The 15,923-nt window shown below is 54.4% G+C and overlaps 1 protein-coding gene across 2 annotated transcripts in view; it reads left to right on the forward strand.

The window, feature by feature from the left end:
* Nucleotides 1-15,923, forward strand: part of TOM1 (target of myb1 membrane trafficking protein) — a 37,041-nt gene that overhangs the window by 412 nt on the left and 20,706 nt on the right. For both annotated transcript variants that reach the window (XM_080662455.1, XM_080662454.1), the window contains exon 2: nucleotides 14,158-14,242. In XM_080662455.1, the coding sequence (XP_080518581.1) occupies nucleotides 14,158-14,242 (85 nt within the window). The remainder of the gene's footprint in view (nucleotides 1-14,157; nucleotides 14,243-15,923) is intronic.

Raw genomic sequence — 15,923 nt, forward strand, 5'->3', positions numbered from 1 at the left:
CTCCCAGGTCTGGCCCCGCCCCGTCTCCCGCCCCTCTTGATTGACAAAAATCGTGGCCCATTAGGAAGCCTCGGCTTGTGATGGGTGCCTACAGCAGCCAGTAGGAAAAGAGAGAGGGCGGGTCCTCTCGCGGCTCAGCCAATGTACGGCTGCTGGGGTCGCGAATGCAGGGAGAAAGTTTGAAGGGTTAAAGGGACTACGTGGTTTTGCAGTCGTTGGTTCCTTCGATGTTTCGTCGTCTCTTCCCCAACCCAGGTCGCGCCGCCTGGTCTCTGGCCCTCTCTTTCCTGGCTCGCCCGGCCCTCCAGACACAGATACCTGAGACGGGCTAGAAGTCCATTCTCCTGGGATCCGAGACTAGGGCTTGGCGTCTTGGCGGCGACTTGTGGGGGCGGGGGGCGCTAGGCAGCCCTGCCTCCCCGGCCCCGGCCAGACCCTGGGCACCCGCTGGACGAGGCGGCCAGTCCTGGAGACCGAGGTCTCAGGACGTACCCTCCTTGGCAGCCCGCGCCCACCAGCATCGGCTCGACGCAGAGTCGCCGACGCTCTGAGCTGGAAGTGGTCTTAGAAACCACCTGATCGCGCCTCCCTCATTCCTCAGTAAATGGCACAGCCGAACACCCTGGCCGAGGCACCGCTTACTCAGAGCCCAGGTCTCCTGACTCCTAACTCCCTGTGGACCAGAGACTTACTGGTTCTGTGACGTTACCTCTGTTGCCTAGGTTTCCTCTCCTGTAATTAGGGGATAATAATGGTCCCTGTCTCCGTGGGGTTGTTGTGAAGATTGACTCGTTAATTAGAACGGTGCCTGGCACATTGCCAGTGCCATATAAAAGAGGTAATATTTATTATCATCGTTACTGAAATGCCAACAAGGAAGGCTCAGCCTGGGGGGGTGTGGGGGTGGGGGAGAGAGCGGTCCCTAGAAATGGCTGGACAACAGGTCTTCTAGGTTATTCCTGCGCACCCCATGGGAGGACCCACAGGCCGAGGCCCAAACAGCTAACACTTACCCCGGAACAGCCTGGCTGTGCCTCCTTGCCTGAAGAAACCGCAGGCTGTTCAGTGAAATTCTCTCTTCACCTTTTTGCTGTTTTTAGCCTGAAATCCAGACTGGGAAAATTTGATCTTTTAGACAGAACACTCCTTGCATTCCTACTGTCCTGGAAGCCAGACCTCACTGAAGTCTGTCGACCAGCTCTGTGTTGTAATCGCCACTGTGGCTGTTAATGGCTCTTCCGAGGTTTTGTAATCAAACTTCTCCAAGAGGGGTGTGGCAGCAGAGGATATACACACCAGGAAACTCCTGGACCAGGGAGGGGGGCCTGCCCTCTCAGGACCACCGCCTCCACCCCACTCTCGCACACAGCACACCCCCAGTGAGTCACTGTTTTGGAGCTGAAAAGAGAAGGCAGCTCTCCTTTCATCTCTGTTTCCCCAACTACAAATGGGACTGCTGTCATCACATGCCAAGTTTGAGACTTACTACTTTAAAAATGAAAATCTGGCCAAGTCAGCCACATTTTCCTGAGGCTTTCTAGAAAAGCTCGCCTGGGCTCTGGGCCTTAGTGGTCAAAGAAAAGAGCTTGTCTTCTTACGCTGATCAAGGGTTGCCCCCTTGGGCAAGAAATACTCTATCCAAAGACAGTGCTTCTAAATCATAATGCCTTAAAGCACAAACCAAGTTTTGCTGCTGGAAGGGTCCTTACCCTGGGGCTCTTCTAACTTATGAAAACACCACAGGTGGGGCCCCACCCCGAGAGATCTGGGGTAACGCCCTAGAATGTCTAACAAGGTCCCAGGGATGCTAATGACACTGGGTTGGAAACCACATCGAAAATCTATTCCAGCCCATGGCCTTCATTTTTTAAAATATGTTTTTATTGATTTCAGAGAGAGGAAGGGAGAGAGAGAGAGAAACATCAATAATGAGAGAGAATCATCGATCGGCTGCAAAAATCATCCATTGGCTGCCTCCTACATGCCACCAACAGGGATTCGAACTGTGACCTCCTGGTTCATGGGTCGACGTCCAACCACTGAACCACACTGGCTGGGCCCATCACCTTCATTTTACACAGGACACTGAGGCCCAGAGAGGGAAAGCTGGAAAGTGTGACTCACCCAGGATCCCAGTGAAATGATAGGAAAGCTGAGATGAAGATGAACTCCCCAGAGCCACTGAGATTTGAACCAAAGCAGAAGAGGCTGTAAAAGTAAAATTAAATGAAGAACATCAGCCATTGAGTTAATGCCCTCAGTATTCCATATTTTTTCTTTTAGATAAAGAAGCAGAAGTACCACCGATATCTGTGATTATTGGTGACCTAGTTTTAGCTGCTTGTATTTCTGCAAACTGCAGGAGTAAAATCATCTCAAGGCTGCCGACTCCGTCCCTGTTGAGAGTAGAGCCCCGTAGAATTGGCATCCCCAAGCACAGTGGTTCTAATGGTGTTCATCAGGGGTACCATTCACAAAGCTCCGGTGCTGCTCCCTCAGCCTGCCCCTCTGTGCACCCTTCAAGCCCCAGGCATCGCCACCTTACCCCAGAGGTCTTCTCTGACCCCTTCAAGTCCAACCATCACTTTTGTGCTCTCTCAAAAGCACCCCAGCACTTGGGCTCCCTCGCTGTCTGCCTTTGCGCTCTGAGCTTCCGCTTCCTCCTCGGTGGAATGGTGGTCATACCAGCATCTACCTCTCAGGGTGGGTGTGAGAATGAAGTGAGACATCCCCCTGTAGAGAGATTGCTGGTGTGCGTGAAACAGTAGCTCTTGCTCTCACCAGTGTCATTTGTATTATTGCCACCATCATCACACCAACAGGGCACTGTCCCATTATGTTAGGAGAAAAGGAAGGTAACAGTTTGTGAGCAAATATCACGTGCCAGATGCCATGCTAATCTCCTAGGTATGACTCTTCCTGGTGGCCCTGCAAGATATGCCTATCTTTCCCCTTTTCACCACAAGTCTAAGGGGAGGTATCACTGCCCAAGGCCTCACAGCTCATCAGGGTGGGAGTCCGGACGCAGAGCCCTGCTCCTTTCTCGCACCCTCATCACGCTGCCTCTGGCTGACCACTGCTTAGTTGAAATTTACATCAGCCCCACCCTTCAAGATCCACAGTTACTGTTCTACCTACAGACTAGCTTTCCTGGCTCTGACACACGTTTCCAGGTCACTCTCCCTCACCTGAGAGTAGGAGAGCTTCCCAGGAGCAGCAGGCTGTGGCTGAAAGGATCCCGGAGAACTAGGACTAGGCAGTGTTGACACAGCTGTCTTCTTCCAAGGATTTCAAAACCTTTTCAAGATACTCTCTGAGGACACACTCACTGGCCACCTTTTAGAGACAGATGTCAGAAGGCAACCCACCAATCCATTTTCAATTTCTGGCTGTCACCTCACCGCTGGGTCTTTGAGCCAGAGACCCAACGGATTCATGAAAGCAAGCTACACACCAGCAGCGACTATAAATGTGGGCAACCCTGGGGACCAGCCCCCAGTCACTGGGATAGGGGAACGGGTAGCTGGATGTGATGGGAGATCTCAGAGCCTAAGGATGAACCCTGGGGTGGATGGGAGAAGGCGAAAGGTCAGGGAGAGCTGCTCTCGGAGCCACAAAAGCTGAGCCACAAAAAGGAATCGTGGACAAGGGACTAGAGATGTCCACTAGGGAGAGAATACCTCTGGAATGCCATTTTGGGAGTGATGAGCTAAAAACCAAATTGGACGCTCAGGCAACGTTGTCGAGGGGCCACCAGGCTGGGAGGCAGGAACCCTGGGTCCAGCTCCAGCTCTGTTCCTGCCACGTTCCCTCTGCATCGCCCACACCCTTGTCTGAAAAGTAGCAGAGCCACCCACCGTTCTCCCTCTGTTCCCCAGGGGATCAGTGCGGAACAACTGAGGGGACAGGTGAGGACAGGGGAGGATTGATGCCAGAGGGAAGAGAGGAACTGCTGGCCATTGTGGAGGAATGATAGAGCTGATTCCACAAGGCTCAGGGAGAGTCCAGTGCCAGCGCAGATAGCTGTCCCTACCACCTTTCAGAGATGGACCTGGCTGCCTTGTTTGGTAGTGAGCTCCCCAGCCCTGGAGGTGTGAAAGCAGAGGCCAGAGGGAAGGGGGGCTGTAAAGAGGAGTCCTGCATTGGCTGGCGGGGGGGACGAGGCCAGTCTCTGCAGACTTTCTGTAAAGCATCAGTAGTAATACTTCTGGTTTTGTGGACCATTTGGCCTCTGTTGCAACTACCCAACTCTGCCGTTATATTACAGAAGCAGAGGCGGCCGCATCCGTCCATGAGTGAGCGTGACTGTGTCCGATCAAACCTTGGACACTGAAATTTGAATTTCATGTACTTTTCATATCATGAAATATTATTATTCTCTGGATTTTTTTCCAACCATTTAAAGGTGTAAAGACCATTCTTACATTGATTGGCCCTATAAAAACACCGAATTTGACACATGGGCTCCTAGTTTGGAGGCCTCTGGGTCAGGCCAGCTGGCCAGAGACAGAATGTTGGGAGAACAGTGTCTTCAAAGTGGGGTCCTGGGGCGCCCACATCAGGGATGCTTGAGGTCACTCCAGCTGTGGGCCCCCTGAGTCAGAATCTCTACCCCTTCCCACATCGTGCCAGGAAGCTCTGACTCCTTGATCTCTAAGTGGATCCATGTTAGAGCCAAAGTCTGTCTTCAGGGTCACAGGGAATGATGTCGAGAAAGGGCTCTTGAGTCAGACCAGGTGGTCTGAGTCCGGGTTCAGACTGCATCGGCTTTGCTACTTGGGGCAAGTTCCCTAACCTCTCTGTGCTTCAGTTTCCTGCCTGTAAAGTAAGGATAATAATAGCACCTATCAGTCGGGGTTGTGTTGTCATGTTGTGAAGCATTTGGCACGGTGCCTGCCAGACTATACGTGTCCACAATGGTTAGCCAGTGTGGTTTTCATTGGTGGATCCTCATTGCTGGGGCACAGTCTGGGTTAGTGGCAGAGCCAGGGTGCCAGCCCAGGGCCCTGACTCTCGTGCAGCCTGTGTCGGGAAAGAGCAGTCACTGGCTGGGTGGCAGCCACATTCACAGGTCAGGTTTCAGGGTGTGGGGAGAACGATTCTCACTTGGGAATTGGAGCCTTTGACTGTCCCTGTGGATGGAGCTGATGAATAGGTTTTGTTCCCTCACTGAGCTCAAAGAAATAAGAGTAAAGTCCCGGATTTCCGCTCTTTTGACTTTAGGGGGAAAAACAAAATCCCTCAGTGTCTTCTAATTAGCTTGGGGCCATCACCCATGAGCAGCAGGGAGATTCAGGACCAGTTAACTCGTTACCTCCTTACCCAGGGCCAGGCGAGGCTCTCCAGGCTCCTCCTTCGGGCACCACCTTGTGTTTTATATTTGCCCCGGGCTGCCTTCTGTTTTATTTTCATGGTGTTTTCCTCTTGTTGGCTCACCTTTTTCAATTCAGCCTCTTCCTGTGTAATTATATCCATGAAATCATTACTCGGATGAGCTAGTTCGTGCTCTTTTCCTAGTGCACATAAATTGAATATTTAACTCTACAAATGTCTTTAAATGTGCCCGTGAGACCATCTAACATGATCCTGGGTAGCATATTTCAGATATAGGCAGTCTGAATAGGGTCAGGACTTGGACTTCTATGTCAGAACATCTGGGTTTAAATGCCAGCTCCACCCCTTCCTAGCTGTGTCCCCAGGCAAGTGACAAAACCTCCCAGGGACTGATGCCTTGATGGACTGTGGGAACCTTGGCAACTGATGGAGCATGCCAAACTGCTGTGCAGGCCCCAAGGACACGCTGGGCTTCGCTCCTGGTGGGGCAGGTAGAGCAGGGAAGGAAGGGAGGGAGACAGGGAGGCCAGCCAGACCGCAGGAGGCTGACAGTTAAAGGAGAACTGAAGGACGGGCAGAGGTGTCCCCTGTTGGATTGGAACTTGTTTGCATTGGTTACTGTAAACCCCTGGGGTGGTTAACTTTATGCGCGACTTAGCTGGGTGATGGGACCCAGATATTTGGTCAAACTTTATTCTAGATGTTTCCGTGAAGGTAGTTTTTAGATGAGATTAATGCTGAGGAAAGCAGATTACCCTCTATAGTGGTGGGCCACAGTCGGTTAGTTGGAAGCCTTAATAGAAAAAAGACTGGCCTCCCCCAAAGAGGGAATTCTGTCAGCAGGCGACCTTTGGACCTGAGCTGTGCCTGTCCCCTGGGTCTCCAGCCCGAAGGCCTACTTGTAGATTTTGGACTTGATCACATGAGCCAATCCCTGTGAGAGAGAGAGAGAGAGAGAGAGAGAGAGAGAGAGAGAGAGAGAGAGAGAGAGAGAGAGAGAGAGAGAGAGAGAGAGACCACTAACATCTTTCAGACCACTAACATCTTTCACACACTGGTTGGGGGAGGAAAAAAGAATGTCATATACACCTTGGCCAGCCACTTCAAGCCTCTGCTTCACAGCCTTGCTCTCTCTTATCTGATAGGTTTTGAAAACCCTCCTTCACCTGCCCTGACTGGTGTGTCTTGGTTCTTGGGTGTCCTCCCATGTACTGAAGGGTTGCCGGTTCAGTTCCCGATCAGAGCACGTGCCCAGGTTACAGGCTCAAACGCCAGTGCGGGGCATGTGGGAGACAGCCAATCGATATTCACTCTCGAACCAATGTCTCTCTCTCTCCCTCTCCCTTCCTCTCTCTCCAAACATTAATAAAAAAACAAAAACTCCTTAACCTAACTGAGATATTTTTCATTTGGGTACTATAGTTGTTATATCAACTTTGACATTGTGGGCTGTCTTCTGTAGAGTATTTTAGGGTTCCTCTTGCAGCCTGTGGTCACAAAATGGCAGGGGAGAGGCAGCCAGGGTTTTGAAGAAAGACTGCTCAGCAATTTAGGAAACCGGTGCAACTTTCCAAGCTCAGTCTGGAAAGGGATATTCATTTGAAAAGTTGGCTTCAAGATAGTTTTGCTGGGGCGGGGGGCGGGGGGGAGGAGGATCTGCATTTGTAGTCAAAAATGTTTTAGTGCTTGCTGTGTGCTAGATAGGATAGCAGGCGTTTAAAGTGCATTCTTTCATTCGCGCTCACACAGCCCTGCAAGGTGAGTGCGTAGTTAGTTCCATGCCGCAGAGGAGGAAGTGAGGCCCAGAGGATTGACTCGCAGCACACCCCTGGTGAGGACTTGAACTAGGATGTGTCTGTGGCCAGATCCCACACCCCAACTTTGCTACCTCATTGCTTCCCCATAGAACTGAAAGGGACCTGCTGGATTTCCTTTTGAGTGAAAATGTCTGGGTCTATCCAGAATGAGTCTGTTCATGATGGTTCTATGTTTCCCCTCTCCCCTCCCCCCCTCCACCCACCTTTTGCACATGGTTTCATCCTGGTGCTGCCTCCCAGAGCAAGAAGCAGGCAAGGTCCCAGCTGCAGCTGCCCAAGAGAATTCCACGTGTGTCTCAGGGGCCAGAATAGGGTCACAGGTCACAGGGCCACTCCTAGCTGCGAGGAGACTAGAAAAGCTGAACACCGCCCTGACTGGTTTGGCTCAGTGGATAGAGCGTCGGCCTGGGACTGAAAGGTCCCAGGTTCGATTCCGGTCAAGGGCATGTACCTTGGTTGTGGGCACATCCCCAGTAGGAGGTGTACAGGAGGCAGCTGATAGATGTTTCTCTCTCATCGATGTTTCTAACTCTCTCTCCCTTCCTCTCTGTAAGAAATCAATAAAATATATTTTTTTAAAAAGAAAAGAAAAGCTGAACACCATGGACCAAGGGAAAGTATCTTCACCACAGACTCTGGGAGTCCCCACTGTGCGGTGGGGTTAATGAATATCTAATATAGTTCCAGGTGCCCTGTTACAATACCATTCCAGCGTGAGCAGGTAAGCCAGTTCCCACACCACGTTTCTGGATGGAGGGCCAGCTGGCCTGCGTCCCAGCGGGATCGGTCAGAGTGGGAAGGCTCTAGAGAGCAGGTCCTGGTGCAGTATTCACAGGAAGAGGATATTAGCATGGGGGCAGATCAGGAAGGGCTGCCCATCTGAAGAAAGATGTGGTTTCTGCACATAAGCTATTAAGCAATCAATGGGGGCCAAAATATGGGGGTATTTCATTTAAATTAAAGTGTTATAAAGGTTTCTTGTGCTGGTGAACATGGCTTCATCCGTCATTCAGTCATTTAGCAAACATTTACTGCAGGTTTGTCACACGCCTGGTCCCGACTAGTGTAGAGAATTTGGTGATTCATGAGCTATAATTTCCATCCTTGAGCTCACAGCCCAATGGGAGAGACAAAGAAATCAGTACTATAGAGGTATTTTACCAACTCCACTAAACAGAGCTTGTCGCTGTGGTCTGTGCGAAATGCTGCCGGCCCGGAGTGAAGGAGCAGCCCTGTGGGGTCAGGGCAGGCTCCACAGGGAGAGATCCACCTTGAGCTGGGCTTAGGAGCTCGAGGTGAGATGGAGGGGTGGGGAGGGAGGAGCACATTCCTGGAAGGAGCACAGAAGCCTGAAGGAGTAGGACTGACAGGCTGAAGGCCAGGGTGAGAGGAGGAAGTGGGGAGAAGGGCTGGGCTGGGTCTCCACCCAGCGTCTGGCCAATAGGCGCTTGTGAGGCCCAGGGTAGCTCTGATTCCAGAATGCAGCAGTCCCGTGGGGAAGCCAGGGCACCACGAGGCTGTCAATCAAGGGACCTCGGCTGCAGGTGACAGGGACCCAGCCACCATAGGCCGAGCCCACCACCACTCGCGATGCTTGCCTAACAAGAAGTCTGAAGGCGGGTGGTTTCAGGGTCGGTGCGACAGTCAATGATGTCTTTAACATCCAGGCTCTTTCTCTGTCCTTAGCATGTTGTTGTTTTTTATCTGAGCTAGCCACCTTCCAGGCTCACATTCCATGCACCATGCTCCCATGCTAGCCTCCCACAAAAGGAAGGAAGGAGGGGGAAGAAACGGCTTTCCCTCCTGGGCTGTGCCCTGTGTCCCAGCAGTGCCTCTCAGCAGTGCCGCCCAGCAGATGTCCCCTTACTCCCCAGGGATCAGAACCGGCCGCTTGCCCACTTCTGGACCAGGCACCCAGGGTATGAGATCGCTGCTTTGGGCAGTGAGAAGGAACGGACGGCTCTCGGGTAGGCCAGGAAGGCGGCTGCCGCTGTGGGGCTTGGTGTGGCTGCCTGCCTGAGTCCCTCCTTCCAGCCTGAGGTTGGTCTGTCCCTCTGCCTCAGCAGCCACTCCCTTCTCCCCTGGCTGCCTCACTGCTCCTGGGACCTCCAGCCTCCCTCAGGTCACTCTCCCAGTCCCTCAAGCCCTCCTTCTTCCCACCGTCCTTGTTGATTCATCCTTGATTCATTCACTCAGCCCATGCCTCTCTTCCACCTTCCAGGCCTGGAGCTCATGCTCTGCGCTCACTCCCACAGCACCTCCTGCTGAACCTTCCAGTGCCCACACCGCTGCTCGCCCTCCTCGCAGCTCCACAGGACCCCGAACTGGCTTCCGTCCTCTCGCTTGTCCATTTTGCACTGAGAATGGTTGTCCAGCTGTTGTCCAGCTGTTACCCTGACCACCAGAACCACCTCAAGGGCTGGGATTCTGTTCTCCATCTTTGCTCCTCCAGCACCTGGCACAGAAGTGGACATACAACAGCAGCGCAGGGAGCGTAGGGGGAGGGCAGAGAGGGGAACAGATGGCAGGAAGAAGGCATGCAGAAGGCAGATGCCAGAGTGGAGGGGCTAAGAGACACTCGGGCGGAGGCAGATGGAGGGTGGGAAAGTAAACAGAGGGGTGTTAGAGCAAATTTCAAACATCATATTTCATTCATCAATATTTCAGTGTGTGTCTAAAAGTTATAGAATAGGGTTATTATTTTAATACAAACAAGCCATAACCATAATACTATTATACACTTTTAAAACTTGTACCGATGTGTTTTTAGAGCCTGAAAACAGTCAAGACTAGATGGAAATCTTCACAGAGGGTCACTGTGGGTCCTTTTGAGTGATATGAGTAGGTGACTTTTACGCTGGAAAAATGGCATCAGTAAATGTGAAATGACTAACAAGGAAATGACTGTGCGTGTGCTCGCGGGGCGCCAGTCATCGGAGCGGGCTCTCAGGCGAGGGCCTGTGGGAGCCGCCCAGAGCTGTGCAGCATGCAGCTGTTTTCTCCACCTGGTCAACCAGCTCCCGGTCTGTCCCTGTCCCCTGGTCAGAGAACTGGTGGGACTAGGTCTGCTTTCCACATGGGCCTTTAAGGCATTCCCTTGCTATTTACAGACCCTATGTCATTGAATGTAAGACGTCATGGAGTGTAAAAAGAAAAAGCTGCCAACTGAGCTCTGATAGGTCATCCTTTGTAAGAAACATCCCAGTATCAAGGGGTTCAGGAGTGGAAAGGGGGAGCTTAGGGTCAGTGGAGCAGAGAGCACTATCCAGGGTGGGGGTGGGGAGGGGACTCAGCATTGACCTGGAGCAGCGAGGCCATCTGGAGGCTCAGCATGCCCTTCTACAAACATTGACCGAACCCCTATTCTCTGCCCCACCAGAGAATAGGGCTGGTGAGAGAGAGATGTCCCCAAGAGCTCAGCGCCCACCCAAGGCAGAAGAGACATCCTCCAGGCAGAGCAGGGTGAGAGTGTACGAGTTTAGGGCCACACAGGCCCGGGTTTGCCCCCCTCCCCTCCCGGGCACTGAGCATCACCTGCCCTCCCGCCCCCCACATAAGGTGGGTGAGGACGTGTCTTTAGTGGCCACTCTTTCCTGCTCTCAGCCCAAGTCAGGTCATGGTGCCTCGCGGCTATTGGTCACTGCTCCTTCCCTGACATTGTCTGGCTGATAAGTCAATGTCCACAAAGCCGACAGCCTTATCTTGGTTTGACAGATGAGAAAAGGGACACTTAGAGGGCTTGGGTCCTTGCCCATGGTCTCTGAGTGACCAGGTGGGGCCAGACTTGTCCCGCTCCAAGCCTGTGCTGCTGCCCCACCTGCCTGCGCTTGCCACGGTGTCAGGCGGTGCCGGGAGACGTGTCTGACCAGGCCCAGCATGGAGGGGACAGGCTACTGAGCAGACAGACAGGCCAGCCAGTCCTAGACAACATGCGGCCTAGCGGCTGGTGGAGGCTTGCGGGGCCTGGCCTCCTCCGGAGCTGGGACAAGAGCGGAATTGCTACCGGGGCCTGCGGAGGTTGCCACCAACAGTTCAGGTCAGAAGTCAGCTGTCACTCTCTGGGAACTAGTCACCATTGTCCATGTTCCTATTCCCCCTTCTTGAAATAGCTAGCTGAGTTACTTTTGTGGTTAAACACAGAAACAAAACAGATATCCCCAGGTTCCTGTGGGTTTAAATTTCTGCCCTTAATGGAACACACCAACTCATGGAATCTTTATTCAGGAAGTCTCCCCAGTCCTGTCCACTCCCAGACCTGAAGGGAAGGAGGAAGGTGGCGAGTGGTGGAAGGGCCGGGCCTGATCTGGGCACCCCCTCATCTGCTGAAATTGTTCAGATGGGCCTGTCTCTCTCCTCTTCCTCCCCCCTTCCTGTTTAGTCTGCCTGAAACTCCCCTTTTTTCTCCATCCCCCCCCAAAACCACTCCATCCTCTGAATGGCTCTGCCCAGTGCTGGCACTGAGGATTAAAGAGTTTGCCAGCTGTGCTCAGACTCGTGCTCGAGGTCCCTCTGCACTCACCTTGATTCCTCAGGATGGCATCCTGACAGATATCCCAGCTGCCCCTGTAACCCCTTCTAAACCCATGCCCTCTCCCCTGGGAGAAGAGGGGTGTCCATCATGTTCAGGGGTCGCTGGGGTTGTAAGGGATCTGATAGAGGAGCTACTTCCAGGCTTGCTGGTGGAGCCAGGGGTCCGGGAGGAGGAGCAGGTGCCTGCGTGGTCCAGGGAGCCCTCTGGGACAGCAGAGCTCCCGACCCCTGAGCGAGACGGGCCCGTGGCATCCGTGGCCGCTCCTCCCTGACCACCTGGCACAGCCGTGCACCTCCGTTTCCTCATCAGTTGGTGGAGGCGGTAATGTGCACCTTACACGTGTGAGGATCAGTCACACGTATGGAAGCAGCTGACTGTGCTGGGTGTTGCGGAGTGTATAACTTGGGAAGTAAAGCGTTGCTGTTGTCGAAGGGCCTGGAGGCCTGGCTGAGGGCTCAGGGCCTTTGAAGGATTTGGGGCCCAGACGGACACAATCACTTTCAAGGATCAGAAAGTTTAGTGTGGGCAGCAGGGAGAATGGACGGGAGGAGCGAGGCAGGAGGAGCTGAGGCAGTGGTCGAGAGCAGCGGGTGGAGGCCGGCTGGGCAGTGGAGGAGGGCGGGTGAGGAGATGGGAGGATGGGAGTCAGGAGCTGGATGTGCCAGTCAGAGTAATCCGGAGGGTGACTAATCCTTCTGGCCTGTGGCGGGTCACTGAGACGTGGCTTCTGAGGGGGCAGGTTCTGCATGGTGATTAGCCACTGCCCCCTAAGCCCCAGAGTAGGTCCACCCTCTGCTCAGAGGGTGCTTGTCCACTCTTGGTTCTTCCCATTAGCTCATTAAGTGTGTGAATCCCCAAGGGTGGAGAGTGTGACGCAAAGAAGCCAAACTCCACAAAATTGTAGGGTGAACAAGTCCATCTCTCACCCCTTTTAAAGGCAGCCCTTCCTCATCCCTCCCCCAGCCATAATCCAGGGAATACAGCAACCCCTCCCTGCCGCTGGGTCCCTACCTGGATGCCTCAGCTGCCCGGCATGTGTCCTGGGCCGTCCTGGCATCCATCTGGCTGCAGGGCCCAAGGTAGGACTCAGGGTGGAATGAAGTCAGGCCAGTTTCAAAACCAAGGTCACAGAAGCCAGTTACAGGAAGCTGGCTGTGCGGGCCCAGCGCAGGGATTGCCCTACAGGATGGGATGGGCCTGCCTGCCTGGCTGGAACAGGGCCTTCCCAGTCACACCGAGACAGCCCGCTCTGTCCTGACAGGCCTGGGCTCAGAGCCCCAGCCTCTTTGGGCGCCGTAGGGTTGGGGCCATGTCCATCTGGTCCGCCATTGCATCCCCAGCGCGTGAGCAGGCCTGACGCTTCCGCCGCTGTGCAGCCCCCCGAGTCTGTCTGTCCCTGTGAACAGGGTGATGCGCGCCTCCCTTGCAGGACGGTTGTGCCGTCACATCACGTTCCCCGTGCCGGTCATCGAGCACTCCTGGTCGGTGAGAGCTGGCTGACAGTGCGGGGCCAGCGGGCACAGGAGCCCGGCGGGGTGTGAGCACTCACGCCTGGAGCCAGGGTCTGGAAGCCAGAGAGACGGCCCTGGTGCCTGAACCTTAAAGTGCTGATGAAGTCCTGTTTTGTCACACACTTACATATGGTAGAAGTGCATGTGTGTGCCTGACGTACCAGCCAGGGGTATGTGCATGATGGAATGTGGCCTGAAAAGGGCAGCAGACAAACCATCCATGCGCGCTGTGGTGGAACTTATTTAAAAACTGCGCGGTGTGAGAAGAATCTAGAGGGGTGGCGTGTTCGAGTGGAGGGACAGCACTTCACTTCTTAAAGAACATGTGTGAGTGTCCTCCCATCATCGTTCCTGTGATTAAAAATAGTTTATTTATAAAAACAAAACAAAACACTCCATATTGCCCTGGCCAGTGTGGCTCAGTTGGTTGAGCATCATCCCCTGCACCAAAAGGCCACCAGTTCAATTCCTGGCCAGGGCACTTGCCCAGGTTGTGGGCTCAATCCCCAATGGAGGGCATGCAGGAGGCAGCTGATTGAGGTTTCTCTCTCCCCCTCCCTCCCTTTCCCTTTCTCTCTCTCTCAAATTAACGAAAACATTATTTAAGAAAAAAACAGCAACTCTGTATTTTCACGTGAAAAACAAGCACTCTGAAGCCAGTGCTGCTGGATTCGAGTACCTGCTCACCCGTTCAGTGCTCTGAGCCACGGCTTCTCAGCCATCACAGGACGGCGCACTCCCAGCCCAGTGTGGCTTCTAATAAGAATTAAGTGACAAAATGGGACAATGTCGGTGGCATAGCTTACACAGCGCCTGGCCCATCTTAGGTTCCCAGACAGCATCCACTGTCCTCCCTCCTCTCCTCTCTTCCCGCCCTACCTCCATCACCACACCACACCCCACAGTTTGAGTTTATCATCTGGGACCCCACACGCCTTTGTGACTTGTGCTTTCCTCTCCTCAGAGAAAGCTACCGATGGCTCCCTGCAGAGCGAGGACTGGGCCCTCAACATGGAGATCTGCGACATCATCAACGAGACGGAGGAAGGGTAAGCCTGGGGCACAGGCAGGACAGCCAGCTACAGTCAGCGTCGACCCTGCCACACCCCACCTCTGGCCCGAGAGCCCCCACCCCATCCCACCACCTCTGTGCACAAAGGCAGACCCCTGTGTGCCCCTCGGGGCCAGGAGGGCTGCAGCGGTCATCTGAGCCCCACCCCAGGCAGGAACATGCATTTTGGAGCCACGGTCCTGTCAGCCCTCTCGGCAGATGGGTGAGAGGCCTGGAGACGCCGGTGTGTGGCTGGCCCGTGGCCCCGGACGCTCCCGCCCATTAACAAAAATAATGTTTTTGTTAATTTGAGAGAGAGAGAAAGGGAGAGGGCGGGAGGGGGAGAGAGAAACATAAATCAGCTGCCTCCTGCCCATGCAGCCTTTCAGCAGCACCCCAGCCGGGCAGGTCTTCCTAAGACGTCACCTGGGCAGCGTCTTCCCAGGACAGGGCCAGCTGGCAGCTCAGATTAGGAGGCGGCCCCCGTACCTCTCTGCGTTCTGTGGGCTGGAGTGTGTTAGGGACTCCGGCTTTCTCAGCGAGCAAGAACAGACTTCCATTTCCTTGACGTGTGAAACCACAGGGAGGCTCGGGATCATGGGGAGGGCAGTGAAGATGACGCAGAGCTGAGTTAGCCGTGGCCGAGCATTTTCGGTGTGCGGGCCACGGTGTCCCGCTCAGCGCCCAGGAGCCCTGCCGAGCTTGCACTACGGGGGCTGGGGGACACCACGGTGCTGTCCCCTGGTCTCTGACTCGCCTGCACTGACCAGCTGTGGACCTGAGCAAGTCACTTTAACTCTTTCCAGTCCTTGTAGCCATAAGCCCAAGGCCCTGAGGGGAGCAGAGCAGGGATCCTGCGTTCACCATCCTCAGAAAAATCCAGGAAGGGTGGGGAGAGGTGTGGTGAGCACCCAGCAGGAAGGGCAGCCAGGCGCGGCCTCTGTTGTGGAACATCAGGGTCAGCAGTTGGAGCAGGATCTCATTTCCCTCTTTCTTCATGGGGAGTCCAGTTGTCCTGTGAGAGGTGCTCAGCCTGGCCACGCTGTGTGATAGGGGGGCAGGCGGGGAGCGGGCAGGGGCACCCAGCTCGGAGCCCAAGAGAGGCTGTGGGCGACTGCATCGGGCAATCAAGACCAGTCGGGAGAGCTGACATCATGGCAGGGTCCTTGCAGACTGAGAAGGGCGCAGATGCGCACCCTCAGGTGCATGCTGTCGACTTGAGCACCTGTGTTCCAGGCTCTGCAGGAGGCCTGGGGACCCAGCAGCGAGCAAAGCGGGCGTGACCCTCGCCTCCCTGAGCTTGGCGTCTAAACTTCAGTCTCTTGCCCACTCCTCCTTGGGTAGTGGCCTCCTTAGTCATCCACTCTGGGCTCCTAGCAAAGTACTGGGCACACAGTAGGCCCGCAGCTAGGGCACGCACACCAGAACTTCTGATCCCAGCGCCATGCCCTTTCTCTGGACCACTCTGTGAGTAGTGGGGACAGGTTCCTTTGGAGCTGAGGTGGCCACAGGTGAGCGGCCCGCCAGGAGCGGGCACCAGCTTCCCCCAAGGAGGAGCCTGAGGCGAGGAGCTGCGCCTGGGTATTGGGTTGCAAATTGCCTCACGCTTTTGGGATGGGCCCCACCACCCGAGGGTCCTCTGTCACTGCCTGACAGGCCTGCGCGCTCAGTTCCTCATG

The sequence above is a fragment of the Plecotus auritus genome, assembly GCF_963455305.1.
Source record: "Plecotus auritus genome assembly, chromosome: 3".
Lineage (NCBI taxonomy): Eukaryota > Metazoa > Chordata > Mammalia > Chiroptera > Vespertilionidae > Plecotus > Plecotus auritus.